This window comes from Vidua macroura, chromosome 3 (genome assembly GCF_024509145.1).
Source record: "Vidua macroura isolate BioBank_ID:100142 chromosome 3, ASM2450914v1, whole genome shotgun sequence".
NCBI lineage: Eukaryota > Metazoa > Chordata > Aves > Passeriformes > Viduidae > Vidua > Vidua macroura.
The window spans coordinates 38,288,277-38,307,136 of NC_071573.1; the positions used below are offsets into that span (position 1 = coordinate 38,288,277).

The 18,860-nt window shown below is 41.2% G+C and overlaps 1 protein-coding gene across 2 annotated transcripts in view; it reads left to right on the forward strand.

Moving 5' to 3' along the window:
• Positions 1-18,074, forward strand: part of EFEMP1 (EGF containing fibulin extracellular matrix protein 1) — a 45,716-nt gene extending 27,642 nt beyond the window's left edge. For both annotated transcript variants that reach the window (XM_053974230.1, XM_053974232.1), the window contains 7 exons: positions 5,566-5,688; positions 9,110-9,229; positions 11,425-11,544; positions 13,175-13,294; positions 14,549-14,672; positions 14,808-15,003; positions 16,862-18,074. In XM_053974230.1, the coding sequence (XP_053830205.1) occupies positions 5,566-5,688; positions 9,110-9,229; positions 11,425-11,544; positions 13,175-13,294; positions 14,549-14,672; positions 14,808-15,003; positions 16,862-17,020 (962 nt within the window). In that variant the 3' untranslated portion in view covers positions 17,021-18,074. The remainder of the gene's footprint in view (positions 1-5,565; positions 5,689-9,109; positions 9,230-11,424; positions 11,545-13,174; positions 13,295-14,548; positions 14,673-14,807; positions 15,004-16,861) is intronic.
• Positions 18,075-18,860: the final 786 nt, after the last annotated feature.

Here is an 18,860-nt window from a genome sequence, read left to right on the forward strand (position 1 = left end):
GTAAAATATTTATGGTTTACATTCAAACCAAATTAAGAACAGGTTCACTGCAATCCATGACAAATGCAGCAATGACATTGGTGGGACCATCACGGATTTGGATTTCTATGAACCACTCAGGAGCTGCTCCACTGATGCTCCTCAGTGGGGACAGAAATAAGAATTTCAATCCCATAAAATATTTTAAGAACTTTCTTTTTTTATATCGTGGAATATTAATATTGCTCTGGACCAGGATAGAGAAAAGCAACTTGAAAACATTTTGTTTGGACAGAGGAAGATGTACACAGAGAGCAAGAGGATGCTGTAACATATTGCAATATTTTGAGAGCTAGCGAGCAGCAAAGAAGCTGAACACTTCAGTCACAGGAGCAAGACACACTTGAGTTAGTTAAGAAAACATTTCTCCAACTCTGAGCACAACATACAGGTATGTGCTGGAAAGAAGGAGGAAAGCTTCAAGTGGCCTAAATAAGATGAAGGTGGATGTGGATAGCATTTTTTTCTCTAAAAGTCCAAAGCCCTAGTGAAATGGATCTCCTGGTTTTATGTTCTGCTTCTAATGATACGAAGCAAATTGCAGAGATTAAACTGTTGCATAAATGAGCAAGCAGCATGAGTCAGGGGGTTTGGGAAAAGTGAGTCACAGTGGGAAGGGAACAGAGCCAGGGTTGGAGCTGAGAAAGAGAGATTAGCAAGAAGATTTTAAGGATCTAGATAAGAGCCTGAGAGAATGGAGTGCAGGAGAGAAGCAGAAAAACTATCTCTAAAAGAGGGAGTCATACACAAGGGTTAGGGAAAGCTATAGCTTAAAAGCAGGTCAGGCTGTTGTTGTACACAACTGGTGGTTGAAATACAGAGCAGGCTGCCAAAGTCAGCAGTGGAGGGACAGAATTGTGCAAATCACTTCAAGAGGCAGTGTGGGCACATTTTTGGAAAATGAGGGAATCACTGGGTATAGCCATTAGTGAGGCTTGTGGAATTAAAACTATGAAATGTGAATTCATTTATATTTTGAAGGAATACAGGAGCGAGCTCTGCTGCCCTCCATGGTTCTCACACCATGGCTGTAGCACCCTGCAAATCTCAGACACTTGCCTGCGCAACTCAGAGCATTCTATTAACTCACAGAGAGTTATGGATGGCAAAGTCTTCCAAAAGGAACTTTCTAGAAAAGCCCTGGGAAATGCTACAAAAGGCAGTATTTACATCAGGGTGAGTCACTGGGGTCTGAAGGCCCTATTTGCCACAGCACAGTTGAGGACTTATATTCACATTTCTGGAGGAGCAATGGAGCTCACATGTCACTTGAAACATGGTGTCCTTAATTGTTGTGTTTCTGCCCCACTTCTCCGTAGACTGACCTTGACTTTATTTTAAGGATTTTATACAGCAACTTGATAAAGGCCCACACCACCCAACCCATTCTGGGCACATCAAGGTTTGACCAAGCACAAACCTGCAGGAAAAACAGAGTGAGATTAAAGACTCTGTTATGATGCTTTATGGATCTGAATTCAAAGTGTTCAGAGAACCTGAATGCTGTGCTTCGCAATCTTTTGGAACTGTCACATCCGTTCAGTGCAATATTCTGGATGTAACACTTACAAGCAACAGACAGAAATTACTCAATCTGAACACATTTTTCAAATAGTTTTTCTAACCAAAGTACAAATAAATCCCTTAATAAGTTTGATTTTGAGTGGCCTAATGAAAGACTACACAATTCCCTCTGTTCAGTTATTACAGTGATCAAGACACTGAAGGTAACCCAGCTCCATTTTTAAGTAAGATTGATCTGCAAAAGGATTGTTAAAGACACCCAGACTACTTCAAAGGAATTTTTCCACCTACACAGGATGTAACTGTCCAGAGGAAAACTGTCTGGGAATAAAAATCTGAGAACGTCATCAGTCAGACTCAGAGATACAATGAGTTTAAGAACTAACCTGTATTTCACAGGTTGCATGCATCAATAATCAAACACCATTCAGGTTTTTTAAGTAACTAATACAAACTTACAGCCTGTGTTTATGTGTAGTAAACAGCACAACCTTTAGAAATGTTAGCTGAGATTAGAAAACAGAAAGAAAAAAAAATAAAGAGCAGATCATTTTCATTACCAGTTACTGGTGTAATTTATATGGTTTACCTAGACAAACAAATGCTTGTACAACATCTAGAAATGAAATTTAAACAAAGTTGATGAGGAATGATTTGGGATTGTTTTCAGGTGTTTTCTTATCAGGCACGATATTTGCTTAAGGCAGAAGCCTCACCTATGGAATGAGCTGCTGAAACACTTCTGGAGATGAACTTTATCATGATGACACTAAATTTGGAAAAGAGGATGTAGAGGAAAGATGCTCAAGAATGAGCTTGTAAAAGCCCCATATTTTCCTTCTAGATCTGTTTCTTATACTGCACTCATCACTGTGGTATCCTGAGTGCTTTCCAGTAGTGCATTAAGCAACATGACAAACATCTGTCACATGTTTGTTCTCTCACCCTCTCCCCAGAGGGACAAGTGTGTGCAGTGGAGAGCCTTGTTTTAATTTTTTTTAATTATTATAAATACACATGCACGTAACACATTATTAAACATTCGTGCTACAGAGGAAAGGTCAGATAAATTTCTCTTGCTCTCAGGATTAGAGCTGGTGAGCTCTGTGATGTTCCTGTTTCACACCCTTGCCCCAGATTGCAGTGTCTTCTCAGAGACCAAATCATGGCCATGGGTGTCTGCACCAGGCAGAAACCAAAAGTTTGGATTCCCAATGCCTCATTTACTGTTCCCACTTCAGCCCGGGGATTCTGTCAAGAAACATCAAATTGAATGAGGTGGTAGAATTTAGGGAAAAATACGTACTTTGTATAATCCCCAATCTTATTCCCATATTTGATACAGACTAAGAGCAGGATTTGATGGAACCTCAAAATCACCATCAGGTCAGAGGCACTGTGAGAGTCATGGTAAATCTAGGAATTTCATGGATTGGAAAAGTCTGATTTCAACAATGGAATGAAGACGTGGGAGTGAATGATTTCCCTACAGGGGGGACATAACTGGGAAAACAATCTGGAAACTTGAGGTTGGTCAGACCCTGAGGAACTGCAGATAGACAACCTACCCACTCAAGAGCCACAAACACATTGTGGGAATCCCAAATTAACCCCCAGTGTGTGATGGAGCCATTTCCCATGGGCAGAGAAGTAGGTGTGCACTGGTAAATAAAGAACTCTGCCTCTGCCACCTCAGAGAGAAATGGAGCCGCTCTGCCACATGCCAAGGAAACTCCAATGTCGCTGTTGCTTCCTTCTAATGACTCCCACACCTCTATTTCTCCAGTAACTCTCTGGACAATTAGGAAACAGACTATTTCTGTAATGGACAGTGATCTGGGTCACACTGAGTGCCAAGAGCTGGAGCCTCCTCTCTGGCCTCGCTCACAGGAAGAGCTGCAGCATCACTGCTAAATCCACCAGTGCTCCTTCCCATTCTCCACAAGGGCTGGGCTGCTCTGGGATTGCACCAGCCCAATCCACATTCGGCACTGCTTTCAGCACAGAAATCCTCACTCACTTCCTCACCCCTGTATCAGTCACAACAGTAGGACATATCTGTAACTACTGCAATACTGGAGATGCCAGCACTGAAACCTTTCCAGATGCCTGCTGTTCTCCTCCAGCCATATTTCCCTCAAACACAACCTTTAGGCCATCAGCCTTGCTCTACCAGCATGGATTTCCCTGCACAGATAGGAGCAGACCCACTCCAAGCATGGCAACCTTATCACCCTTCCCTAGGGAAGGCAGGAGGCTGCCTCACTTCCCACACCTTTTACAAACCCAGATCTTGGCCAGAACATCAAAACCCTCCAAGGGTTTCCAGATGGGGAAGCAGCAAGCTGGCAATAATTGTTTTTCTGTCCAGCTGAACTTACCATCAAGAACAGCCAAAAACCATGAGTACATAAGTAAATCTATGAATCATTTTAGCTAGAGTAGCTTATTATTCAATGCATTTTAACTAATCCATCTTAAAAGGCAAATTCATGTTTACTCATATATGAAGCTCCTAAAGATCAAATAAATTTTCTTTGTTCCAGCACAGTTTGCAACAAAATGGATTGGATTTGTACAAGAATTTTATTTCCAGCTTTTGTAGGAACCAGGAGTACAAAGCTCATGAGGTCCCTGCAAAGACTTGCCTTGAGCTGCCTGATGTAGGGGTGGCAGGAGGTAGCCAGTATTAGTCCCCAGAAATCTTCTTCACACTTGGGAATGTGCTTTTCGGTGTCAGGACACAACAGTGAGTTCAGCAATCCTGCACCAGCACAGCAGCTTCAGGAGTGACACTCTGCAGAAATGCAAAGAGCAGCCTAACATAAGAGGCCTTTAGCTTCTCTGTCGAATAAAGGGAAGATGTATGTAAAATATTTGAACATTTGGGGAGAGGGTAAACGTTGAGAACTAATTCAAACTGTTGATGGTTTATTTTTTATTGACTCTTGTGGTTGAAATTGTTTTCATTTGTTATGAGAAAGAATCCATCATTTTTTCCAAAGCACCACCCAGAATCTGCCACTGGTGATGTTTTAACATCCCCAGTGCCTATACAAATAGAGAGGTCAGCTGAGATTTGTAAACTAGAGATCATAAGTTTTAAGGAATTTGTTTATTCAGACTAGAGTCTCCAAATTGTGTACGATGCCAAAATTAAAAAGTCATCTCACTGTACTGTGTCATGTTACAATAAAAACCTCTCCAACGTTTTGTATGTTGAGATGAGAAAGCAAATTGTAATTCATTTGTCAGCACATGCAGTTTAATTATAATTAAGTACCTCCAGCAGTCATAATGAGCAGGCAAAATGAAAATGCTGTTTTTATACTTGTATAAACCTGCATTGAGCACAAACTAAAAGCTGCCTGAATTACTCTGAAAAGTATCGGGCTAGAACTTGCAGTTTTAGCTGTACTGTGCAATACAAACATACATAAACAGTTTCCAGAGATTTGAACAGATTGACTGAATTAGGAGAATTTTCATGGGAATGACAAGAGGCAGATCTCTTCCTGATGAGAAGGCCACCACCTACCAAGTTCCAAGTCCCTGTCCAAAGCATGGAGCACAGGAACCATGCAAGAGATCAGCAGAGTCCTTTTAGTAACAGCAAAACAACATATTTCTAACTCCTCTCCTTCTTGAGAAAGAGCTGAACTACATTTGCTGAAATTTTCTGGACTAATTCAGCATGAAACATCCAACCAGCGTGGGAAAAAAACCAAAGCAAAACAAAACAGGCAAATGATTCAAATATGATGAAGCTGCAAGAAGTTCACAGAAAATTCTAGACTGAAAAATACAAAATATTAATGGTATTTGACAAACAATTTTTTAAAATAACCATATCTGAAAATATCTACAAAGGCAGTGTATCTGAACTTTTCTGCCTGAACTTTATAGCCTGCACAGCTTGAAGATGTATAAAGCATTTCCACAGGCTAAATACTTTAAGTAAATGTAATGACTAATATTGCACTTGTTTTCTTTTTTATAAAGATATAGATGAATGTGCAACTGGAACCCACAGTTGTAGAGCTGACCAAGTGTGTGTCAATTTAAGAGGGTCCTTCAGCTGCCAGTGCCTTCCAGGCTACCAGAAACGAGGGGAGCAGTGTGTTGGTAAGTGTTGCTTTCCATCCAATGGTTTTCTTTCATTATCTACCATTGCATACATCATATTGGTCATAAAGCAGATGAGTATGTGTGGTGTGAAAGAGCTGTTTCACTTTGGAATGCAATGGAATAGTCACTTTACCACAGTAATTAATCACTAAAACATGGGAGGAGGAGCTATTTTAAGGATAATCAACACTTGGAGTTCACAAGCTGAGTTCTGCTAACAGTTCCCATTGTGTGATTGTGTTGGGGCATTGCCCGGTGTCCCAGAGATTGCCACGAGTCCCCGATGGCAGCAAAGCACACCTTTCCCCTGAGAGTCAGCTCCAGGTCCGTGGGACACAGCACTCCCTCCCCCAGGCCCCAGCCCTGCTCCAGGACTCAGCTTTCTGAACACAAATGAAAGAGATGGAAACACTGAATGCAGGTACAGGAGAGCTGCAGCCTCTAATACCCACCAGGCTTTATTCTCCGTGCCAAGTAAGCTATTGGCACCCTTGGGAGCCGTGCAAGCATAGCATGGAATTAAATCCAAGTGCAGGGCAAACACCACTTCTCTCCTGTCCCATCCTCAGGTGGGGATATCATGCCAAAGTGCCATTCCCCTGTTCCTTCAGCCTGCATTTGACACCTCTTTAATCACCATTTCAATGGATTAATTGCTTCTAGAGGCACTCCAGCCATAAGCCTTGGGTTTGTCAGATAATAAAAAGAACTATGAAGGAAGAGAGTCACATCTAGACATCAGGAGGTGATATTCAAGACAGCCTCTTCTAAGACATTGGTTTTATGCAGTTTAGAAGAAAAGTGTTTGGGGTTGGGGGTTTTTCCTCTTTCAGGGATCCTGCATTTCAAAGTGTATAAGAATTTCAAATTTTTTTTTTTCCTTAATCTCATCTCTTCTTGCTAAGGCCACAGGTAAGAAACTGAGAAGATTTTAGTACACACCTAGAATAACTTCAATTTCTGGACATGGCTCTTTCTTCAAGATTCCAATCTAAGGGCTGTAGAAATAAGAAGAATAAAAATTCTTATCTCTTTCCTAAGAGACATAGATCAGGCCTCGAACTGCCAAATTGGTGTAAACACAGGTGTATCTGATTTTTCTCAGTTTTCTGTGCAGGAGTATGATGACTAATTTGGAATGCAGGTAGATGAATAGTTTTGGAAGGTCATGCATTTATTTTTTAATATCTGGGGTTTATTTGGATTTCTTATATAGCAGGTAAATTATATTACTGCCATGCAACAGCACTTCTGATATCAAGACTCAGGGTCCTAAATTAAAGTCTCAGTGGAAACAGGACAGAAGTGAGAAGAAATTAGAGTGATAGACCCTTATACCTAAATGTGAACACATTTATGCATCTAAACCTATCCATGAAGAGCTCTGGAAAGTGAAATTTCCCTTCTCCTATTTAGGTCAAAACCAAGAATAACACCTGTATTACATATTACACACTGACCTAAATTACAAATACATCCCATCAGTTAGTACTGTCAGCATTTCAGAATAAAGCCTGTCTTTAGGGATTTTGTAACAGCTTAGCCAGAAAATGTTCTTGGGGCCAGATCTTGATAGAGGTTCTCCATATGGGAGGAAATGTTTCTCAAATTTGAAAGAAATTTTTCCAGACTATTTTGGCTTGAAGGTAGAAGGAGAAAAAGAGACGCATTTTTAACAATTGGTTGATTTTAATCTAAATTCACTAACAATTTTTTTTTTCTGATTTTTTTTTAAAATTTGCTTGTTCACGTATTGCAAAAAAAAAAAAAAAAAAAAAAAAAAGACTCAAATGAGTCCTTTCTGAAATGCATGACTGCAGGGAGAATGAATTGTTTTCCAGCATCACTTCAAACAGATTTGGCCCAATTGATCGGATGAATCTCAGCCCTTAGATCCACCCAGAGCTGATGTGCCTAATCCCACAAGGAAAATTCCCACTGAATAAGAGCCAGATCCTGAAAGCATTTATGTGTATAAATGTACCAAAGCATTGCTCATATGTATAATCCTATTTTTTTAAAGTTACTTATGAGAGCTTAGTCTTGTAAAAGTCAAGGATGGAAATCTACTGTGCCTCCTTAATTTATTCCATTTCCACTTCCAAATTTCTCTCTGCAACAAGAGTTACAGTGACAATTGCTACTGTATGGATAGCCAGGAATTTTCCAGCATAAGCCTTTTCATTCAGAATCATCCAAAACACTAAGTTCAGCCCTAAATTTGACAAAGAAAGGGTTAACTTCTAAAGATTATTTTTTCACTTGATATTAAAACAAACACTTTCCTCATTATAAAAAAAAAAGTCTTGGCCTCTTTTTAAACACATCTATGGTGGAAACAGCTGGAGGTAGGAAACGCAAGATCTGGCATGGATGTGGGAAGTGCCTTTCTTTGTTCCAGTGAATGCTGCTCTGATTTGTGTGAGTGTTGATCCTTTGAAATGTCCCATTGTGTACAAGCCCAGAGCACAGCGTTGGATTTCTTCACCGACCTCCAGCCGCCACGGCTCAAGGCACCCACTGCACACACACACACACGCACGATAATGCAATAATAAAACATGTTTTCCAGGCAAAGCCAGAGCCACTATCTCCTCCAGAATGCAGGGAAGCCTTTTAAAATGCAGAAGGGGTAAGGGAATGGGGTGCTGCATGTTTTGTGTGGCAGGCAGGTGAAAGCCCTGCTCCGATGCACACCAGGAATGCTGACTCTTGGAAAGGCAGACTGCCCCACCTCAAAAGCAGGGCTGACCTGCAAGAAGAGGCTATGAAAGGCTCTCAGTGCCAGAGATGCACAGCCAGGTGTGGTTCTGCTGGGTGGGAAGGTATCCAGGACAGGCAGCCAGGGGAATGGGAGCAATGGAAAACCCTTGGAGAGCAAGGCAGGGTCTGGGGATCCCTGTGGAAACACAACCACCTGTTTTATTTTCAGGCCCATTAATTCTCTATCCTTGCCATTCCCCTGTACTTTCACAGAAAATTGGACTGTTCCTAATGGAGCTGAAAAGATTTAGTCTGTGCCAGGAGTGCTGCATGCAAGTTTTTGGGAAAATGAGCTCCAAGCCACATTGGCTGTGTTGGTCAGCACCATGTCTGATCCTGAGGGATCAAGGAAAGCTGAACAAAACACTGAGTTTTACCTGCACAAAATAAACCAGACCAAGCACTGCTGCAGGACCGAGTCAATAAAATAAAGTTGGAATGCACAGTGAAGACAAGGAGCATAAAAGCTTGTTACAAAACAGTCACTTACAGGAGAAGTTAAAGGGTATCTTGTAATATCCATGGAAGCAGTGCCCAGCTCACATAAGCTTTCCTCCTGCTTTTAATCAAGTGCAATTAACTTTCCTCAGACATGAGAACAGCAGCAAAGTGCTGTGCTTCCATGTGTACTAACTGGTGTTTTTTGGTGCCCCAGACATCGACGAGTGCACCCTGCCCCCGTACTGCCACCACCGCTGCGTGAACACGCCCGGCTCCTACTACTGCCAGTGCAACGCTGGCTTCCAGCTGGCATCCAACAACCACACCTGCGTAGGTAAGCACTCCTCAGCAGCCCCCAGACACACAGACACCAGCACGCCACTGCCACAGACACACTGAAAGGAAATCAACACCAACAGGGAAAAGACTGCACTGAGAGGCTCCTCTGTGAGTGAGCCGAGAGTTACAGGAGGGTTGGAGAAAAATTTAGAGCTTTCTTGAATGCCTGTTATTTTGCTGGCATAGCAGATTTCCAAGGAACATCTAAAGCCTTACTTTCGGTATTTAATCCTAGATTGAATTATTCTTTCAGTTCTGCTTTATTATTGGCTTTCTTGATATTATTCCCAGTTCACACGACACAGGCCAGAATTGGGAGTCAAAGGAATCAATACTATACCTCTGCAGTTAAGGGCAATTACCCTCAGCACATGGTAAAGAAAGTCTTACACCACATTTGAATATCAAGAAAAAGTTGAAAATTGAAACAAGGGTCACTAAGAGTGACCTTTCAGCTGTGATGTTGCCCTTAGAAATAAAACACCTAAGGGAAGCTGCACAGTAAAACTTTGTAAGACTTTGTAAGATATCAGTAAGACTGATGTCCAGTTTGAAATCATAACATCTGTTCTAGAAGGATGAGAGCAATAATAAAAGGTACTCTGCCTGCAGAAGCACAGAGAGAATGGCTGTAAAATCAAGAGACTGGTGATGGAGATGGTCAGCTCTTTATAGATGTAATTTGTGTATATAAAATCTATATTGTATACATAGAAAAATCAGGCTGTGTTTTCCAGCTTCCACCATCCCTTCCAAGCATTGCCAACCCACACCAAGCACCCTGGCACACTGCACAGCTCTGTACTGAGACAGGAATTGCTTGGTTCTCACCAAATCATAGGATTTTTTAAATTGCCCATGGATACAACAGAACCACGTGACAAAAGTTACTTATTTGTCCCTTTCCATGGCTCAAATGGAAGGTGGATTCTTTCGGCACTTCACAAATACCCCTTCCCTGGCTTTCCAGCCTCCCAGCCTCATCAGGCACATTTCTACTAGGTAAAGGGGAGGAAAGCTTAAGGAGAAGATTTATGAATGGATGGTTACTCCATCAAGACAAACTCTCACATCTGCCACAGCAGCACTTGACAGCTGTAGCTATTACATTTGTGTCACGACTTCTGCCTGTATTGAAAATGGGTCAATATTTCTTGGAAAAGGAACAGAACTAGAAACAAATTTATTCCTCCTGGTAGTATTGGAGGAGGAATGATGTACATCCTTTGCACTGTTGCCAGAAACGAACTCAGAGGAAGAAAAAGACTTTGTGATGAGTTTTCCCCTATTATCATTTATTTTTTCAGGACTCAGAGGAATGCAGAGAATTCATATCCTCTTCATTGGCTTCATTTTTGAGTGCCTCATTTTTGTCAGTTTTTAGGTGTATATGTAAAGTTACAGTGTTGCTGACATTTATAAGCCATGAACTCAAAGGTTTTTTTCCAAGCACAGCTTTCTACTCATGGAGATATCTGATAAACACAAACATGAATTGAAAACATGCAGGAGGGAAATACAGGGGAAAACACTAAAATCTACAGACTGACAGGAGCAGCAGTTAATCAACAGTCTGTGCCAAACAAGGGCTATAGATTCCAGAGGTGATTAGACTTATATAAACTTCCCATTAAAAATTGCTTCTCTTCTCATACCAGTGTCCTCAAAATGTTCTTGGGATGGGCAACACCATGGAAAATGTAGCACAGAAAAATACCTTCCCCCAATATGGTCTAGGCCTTAGAGCTCTGCAGAACTCTACTGGCCTCAGAGGCTCATGTTATAATTGCAATGGAATTTAAAAGAACAAATTTTCAGAGTAATAAATAGCTCAAATAAATCTTAACCACTGCATGCTGAGAGGTCTTATCAGTATGTGTTCCTTATATCAATTATTTATAGAGACTTGGCATTTCATACCTGAAAAAAACGGCGCTGGAATGTGCAGCTTAATAGCCACATTAAACATTTTTGGGGAGAATTCATCACACATTAGAATAACTCTCATTCCTAGAAAAATACTGGTTTTACATGGAATGTAAAGCACAGATCTAACATTGCTCCAGTGTCTGCAGATCTACATTGGTAGAGCCAACTGAGCTTCTGCTGAGCAACAGGCCCAGCCTAAGGACTAATCCACCAAGCCTAATTACCACCTACACAAGAAAAATATCTCATTTTTCCTTTCAGACATAAATGAATGTGATGCCAACAACCCATGTGCACAGCAGTGCTACAATATCCTGGGTTCTTTCATTTGTCAGTGTAATCCAGGCTTTGAGCTAAGCAGTGACAGAATCAACTGTGAAGGTAAGTTGTGGGGGTTTTTTTGGTTTTTTTTCGGGGGGGAGTTTTGTGGGGTTTTTTTGTTTGGTTTGGTTTGGTTTGGTTTGGTTTGGTTTTTTGGTGTGTTTTGGGGTTTTTTTGGGGGTTTTTTTTGGGTTTTTTTTTGTTTTTTTTATTTTTTGGGTTTTTTGGGTTTTTTGTTTTTTGTTTTTTTGTTGTTTGTTTTTTTGTGGTGGGTTTTTTTGGTTGGTTTTTTTTTTTTTTTTTATCTTGGAAAAGCAATTGTTTTCTTTGTTTTTGTTTGCCCCGAAGCCTTTCTGTGAACTAAGGGACAGAATTGAAGTGGAGACACTTTGTGGGCAAAGTTTGTAGACAAAACCCTTAAGATACTTATTTTTTATGCTACAAAGGAGGCTAATTCACACCTGCGTAGCTGTAGCTGCTTTCAGATACAGGTAGGAATGGGGCTCCCTATAGCAAGTGCAAAACAGGAGAGAGATTGCTGCACTTCAGATCCCAAGTGGGAAGAAAGAGGTTTCTGAGCCCTGACTGCACAAACTCCCTGGAATTGTGGGTGGTCTAATGCTGATGATCATTAAATGAATTGGAAAGGAATGCACACCAAAAACAAGGGAAATTTTGTGTGTTGTTAGGCTTCTCTGAAAACAAAACCTCCAATTCCTGATTTTAAGGGAGCAACAAGTGTGCTTTTGAGGTGCTTTGCAGCCTGTGTACACAAACAGCATGCCTCCTGTATGATTACACAATCAACACTTTATTTCCTCTGCCAGAGGCTCCACAGGGGTGCCCTAATCTCCTTTTGGACACATGATGACCTCACCCTTAGAGCCCACATCCTTTCTACCAGCCTTGAAGGCAGAGAGGTCCCTGCCTCAGCACTGCCCTCCCCAATGAGCTGGAAGAGCTGTTACAGATGCTCCCTCTGCTAAGCCAAGCTGTTTAACTTAATCCTATTTGAACAGAACAGGGAACAGCAAGCATGCAGCCTCCAAGGACATCCCTGACCCCAGCCCAAGAGCTGGGCTCAGCTCAGAGGTAGGAGGAGGGAGATCTGTGCTTTCCAAGCCAACCCCTCGTCTTGCTGGGTTTAAATTAATTTCCTGTTGATGGCATACACTGTTTAGTTCTGTTTCACACCAGGCTTCCCTCACGAGGGACTGATGGATACACAAGGATAAAGAAGCAGGAAAATTGTATCCACTGATTATTATTAGAAGGCAAAAAAAAAGACCTTTCCCTCTTTCCCAGAGAGCTACTCCATGAGTGTAGGGCACAAGTACAAAGGCAACATTTTTGCCTTACTAACTAATCTCACAGCTGTGGGTTTTTTCCTCAAAGTCATCACATTTTGGAATACTGCAAGTATACACAATTTCAAAAGTTATTTTCCCAAAGCTGTTCTGAAGTCTAATTTAGCTTCTGCTTCCTCAAATCCAAAATACTTCTTTTGGAGGATTACTAACAAAATCCCAGCAGAGCTCACCCTTCCATTCTCAAGGTGTTAAGCAGCACATTTCAGGTTTTGGATAGCTCTTTTTAGATTTTTTTTCCCAAGCATTTAGCTATTTTATTTAGTTCTGTAACTAGGTAAATTTTAAAAGCCAATGACATGAAGTTCTTTTGCTCTCTGCAGACACTGACGAATGCAGAACCTCAAGTTACCTATGTCAGTACCAATGTGTCAACGAGCCAGGGAAATTCTCTTGTGTGTGCCCTGAAGGATACCAGGTAGTAGGAGGCAGGACATGCCAAGGTAAGTGCCCGCCCCTTGGCAGGCTCAGCCCTGCATTATTTACACCACTTCAGGCTAAGGGTGATTGCTAGCTAAATGGTTGTATTGCATTACAGGATTACTGTGCTGATAGCAGAAGATATGTTGATAAAGCACTTGATGATTCATTAAATATCTTATAATCTCATATGAATCCTTCAGCTCAAACTTCAAGTCCTTTGGATTCCTAGGACAAAATTTCAGTTTTTGCAGCCCTCGGGTAAAACTTGTCTTGGATGTCAAGGTAGTGGTTCTAAATTTGAGATCAACACCCCTGAATAAATGCAGGTCATTTTTTACAGGCATGAAACATGTCTTTATATTATGTTTCTTTTCAGAGAAATTTCTAAATCCTGTCACAATAAAAATTAAAGATATGCTTCTTCTGATAAAGGAGAAAAAAATGCAAGTCTTCAGCAGTTTAGAAAATTCATGTGTAGAAAAATAAGCGTTCTGGCCAGGTGCCACCAAATGCCAGGATTTTCAAGTTTGTGTTTTTTTCTCAGTGGTGCTAAAAGTCTCTGCATCTTATTAGATAATATTGCAGAACAATATTCTCTATGGTTGATTAAAGCATCTAAAATCCTGTTTGTGCCTTCCAAGAGATTACTTTCGGATAAAGCCTTTCTCTGCCTGTATGAAATTTAGAAGACCATGTGGGTAGACAGTGGGACTCTGGCACTGACAGGAAATAGAGCATTAATACAGGCTCACAGTCTCCACCTCCCTTCAGGGTTCTTTTCTCAGGCAAAAGGAGCTCTACTTTGCACGATAAACAAGTTTTCACTATTCCTTCTAAAGCTATTTTGGTGAAAACATAGCCATTAATGAAGCACTTTAGACCATGGAATCCAGGTTATAACAACTGAGAAGCTGCAAAAGGCAGGTAATCACAATCCTTCCTTGAGAACTTTTTCCTCTGTCTTCAGGATACCTTCGGCTGTAAAATCATTCTTTGCTAATTATAAACTTGACAGCATTTCCACAATTGCATTATATATGATTAATGTGCATCTCCAGTCAGCTAAAAACAGTCAGTCTTGCTTAACATCCAATAAACAAGTTTATTCCACTTCTGCACAGAGAAACCCTTTATTGCCAGGTCCTAGAAAACAAGACAAGGACAAGGACATGGAAAGCTGCTGGGTTTCAACAGACAAGCAGGTTTTTTTGTAGTACCTTTGTAGCAACCCCGTTTCCATCTGCTTTGACATAGTCCCTCCTCCTTCCTCCTAGATATAAATGAGTGTGAGACCACTAATGAATGCAGAGAAGATGAAATCTGCTGGAATTACCATGGAGGGTTCCGTTGTTACCCCAGAAATCCTTGTCAAGAGCCCTACGTCCTTACCTCGGAGAAGTAAGGGAAAAATTAAAAAAAAAAAAAATTAAATCTTGTGTTTTAGGCTCATCTTCAAGAAGGGACATGATGGAATGAACCAGAACATTGTATTTTAATGTCTTTTCCTGTGCTTTTGCCCTGTTTGTGTGGCAGCCGCTGCGTGTGCCCGGTGTCCAACGCCATTTGCCGGGAGCTGCCTTACTCAGTGGTGTACAAGTACATGAGCATCCGCTCCGACAGGACTGTGCCCTCTGACATCTTCCAGATCCAGGCCACCACCATCTACCCCAATACCATCAACACCTTCAGGATCAAGTCTGGCAATGAGAACGGAGAGTTCTACCTGAGGGTGAGTACTGGGGGCACTCAGACCCTGCCTCCACACCGCCCCATCCTTGTGATAACCCCAAAGGTCCCCATAAGGCTTCCACAACACCCCAAAGTTCAGCAGCTTTTTGGTGCTTCCTTACCAAGTGTGCTTGGTTTCCAGTTTTTAACAAGCCTTTTACTTTCCTACCTGAAAACCCTAAACTGTGGCTCCAACTGTTTTTTTCAGCTCAGGAATATTTAGCAATCCTGGGAAACCTGTGTCAGATTCACACAAAATATCTCCCTGCCTTCCCCTCTCTGTACCAACACCTCAGATAAATCTGTTTAGGACACAATTATAGAAAGACTCCTTGTATAATTACATTAATTACATTTCTCATTTTGCAAAAGAAGAAATCAATAACAGCATTTTAGAAATCTGTGCCCCATCCCAAGCTAAGCTCAGGCCAACTTACAGTGCTGTTGAGACATAATTTAACTTTTATTTCCCATAATAAAAACCAAGGAAGTTCAAAATACTTGGGATAGCAGTATTTCCTGTTAGTGGGATACATTCAAGTAAATACACATAAATGGGAGTGTCTAGAACATCTGATTTTTAAGGGTTTTTTTTTTGGAAGAAATCTAATTTTCTTTAACCCCTATAATATTCACAAATTCCCAGGAAATCATTTTCCCTTCATATATGGCTTTACACTCAGTAAAACAGATTCAGCACAAAAATTTTCTATCAAAAATACAGTAATTGGGAGGTTTTAATGTTTAATTATTTTCCTTCAAATCAGGAGATTATGGGCTTTTGATAAGCTGTGGTATTGCCATTTACACCATGTTTACCCAAGGTGGGAACAGGGAACTACTCATCCATATATCATTCGTTGTGACATAAAAAATCCAGGGGAAAGCACTGGATTACAGGTTACATATCAAAACCCCCTAACTACCCCCAAAATACAAACAGCTACTTGTTTAAAATAAAAACAAGATCACTACAGGTCCCACTTGGGTTAGACCCCAGTGTGGCCCTCAGACTGACCCTTGGAGTAACAATTCCCACCTACTGTTGCCACCGAACAAGAAATCACAGGCCTTAAATAAGGAAGCAAGTGTTTATTCCTGCCAGGGGACTGTGGTAAACAAAAGCTTACTTGGAAGCTATTCCTACTGTTGTAGTAAAATGCTGAGCTGGCTCCTGGATGCAGCAGATGGACTGGATTCATCTATGCACCCCAACACATGTGACAGGGGGAGAAAATATTTGTAGTAGGCTAAGGGAGAGATGGAGTTGACCCTTTTATCATCATCTGGAAAAGACAAAACTGTTTGACAAACCAGCAGCATAAGCCCAGATTGAGAAAAGAGATTTGAAGCAAAACAAGATGTGGATAGCAATAGGCACACACCAGTAACAAAAGTTCCCAGCGTTTACAAGGACAGCATAACTTCTGGAGCATGAGCCACAAGACAGATTTTTGAGTTTCCCTCCACTGAACAAACTACCTCACTGTTAAAGACATCAGTGCTCTTGTTTTACTTGTTCTCTCTCTATTTTAAAACCTGGTAGATGGGGTTAAAACAAAGACCATCTTGGGATAGATTACCACTTCCCACATCCTCTGGGGGAGTCAGCATAACCAGGAACAGATTTTGCAGCACAGTTTATTCCTGTGGGCCTCAGTCAGGTGGAGTTTTCCTTGCAGCACAGGCAGATGTGAGATTAGTCATGGCCCTTTGGAAGTGTTAAAAGCACCCTTGCCTCGTGCATGCCTGTACTGAGACAGAGCCTTGCACAGAGCAGTGACAGAACAGCAGGGATGCCACTGGAAGTTGCTGTGGGTTGGACTGAGCTGGGCTTTGTCGTGTTGCTGTTGTTGCAGCAAACCAGCGCGGTGAGTGCAATGCTGGTGCTGGTGAAGTCGCTGTCAGGCCCCAGGGAGCACATCGTGGACCTGGAGATGCTGACAGTGAACAGCCTGAACTATCGCACGAGCTCGGTGCTGAGGTTAACAATCATCGTGGGACCTTACGCCTTTTAGTGTTTGCAACAACCCTCCGCTGGCACTCGCAGCAGCCAAAGAATATTACCAGAAAGAAAGCACTTACTATTTTTATTTATAGATTTTGCTCTCTTTTTTAAAAGAATTTGTTTAGTAAGTTGATCTCTCTTATTCACACATTACACCTGTAATTCCAAATTAGTAGATATGTTCCATAGTATAACATGGGCATTGTCACTTTCTGTATAAAGATTTAAATCTTTTTTTATTACCTTCCTTGGACTAGATACATACTATGCTTTTATATGAGAACTGTATGTTCATACTATCCTGTAAAGCTTCACACACCCTTCCTAGCCAAATAGGTCATGCAATTTAAAAGTGATCTTCTGTTTTGTTTTTATTTTAAATTCTAATGCAGCTACACTGAATCTCAAAAAAGAAAAAAATTATGTAGTACAAATGATACACAAAGTAACGGTAATCTGATAAGCTAAAATATATTTCTTATTTTTAACTACTTTGTAACAAAAGGTAACAGTAAATAAAAATCTATTTCTGTAGACATTTATGTGCCCTCACAGTTGGTTGGTTTTTCTAATCTGGGTTGGAGGTAAAGTGACATTGTGAGAAATGGTTTTTGTATGCAGATTGTGTTAACCATAACCATGGAATAACATTATGCTCTCTTCAAGAAAAATAGACTGTAGGAAGAAAATGTCTCCAACAAAGAAACTCCAAATGGGAAATCACCAGACAGGGCACAAATGTCCATGAGAACACTGCTGGTAGTTACTGCTCAGAGGGAGGCAGCATTTTCAGACTGAATTTAACATACTATTTTCCAGAAATATTATGTTGTATACTAAGAATTGAGTGCATTTTCTTATTAAGTTATATCATTTTCAGGCACTCGGTCCTGTTCTTGCTCTTACAACTCAGATGTATCATGTACAGTGTTCATAAAATTTATTTCTTATTCAAGAACTAATAACATCTTTTGTAATATGTAAAATCTTATTTCTTGTTTAAAATGTAGTAGTTAATCCTTTGATGTATAAAATTTTTAATAAAGATCTCTTACCATATTGTATTTGGTCTATTTTGAGGTAGTTTGTTACTACTGCTGTTCTTGTCACGTACTGTGGGAGTTGGCAAAGCCATGTTGAGGTCTGAACAGTCAGAGGGATCCAGATCTCAGCCTGTTCAGGATGAGTTCTTGGAAGACTCAAAACACAATTCCTTTGTAGAAGAACAAGTCTGCTGCCTACTGAGATTTAGTTTTAGTGACAGCAAAAGTTCACTCCAGAACAAAACTTAGAACAGGCCACAGCCACTGTGGTTGAGGGCAACACATCCCCCTGCCCGGGAAGACTGCAGAGCAGGACACCATTATCCAGTGATCATTCCTTCAGGAAGTCATTTGTGGCTTTAAACAAACACTTCATCTGCCAAAAGGCTCAGAGCACGTGGCTGCAGCACAGACCAGGAAATCGTGCTGGTGCTGGGTCACGTTCTCTTTGCCTGGGGCCCGAAGCAGTGGGGTGAGACCCCCAGCACTCCTCATCCCTCCCAGCAGGGAGGGGCTCACCAGGACAAACCCTGTTGCTCTGTAGTGGGATTTAACTGGGGTTTGCCATGGTGAAAAGTCTCTGCTACTTGCTGAGAGTTTGCTTGTAGGGAGCTCCTTCCTCCCCATTCATCCCTGCAAATCCACTCAGTCTGAAAAGCAACTCCTTGTTCCACACAAGCACTGAACAAGATGCCTCCAGCCTCCTGCTCCTCCATGCAATTCCCGTGGCAAATGGCACATACCTCCACATGTCCTTTAATTAACTTTGTCTCTTGATGTAGGCTGTCCTCACGAGCTGTGCTGCCC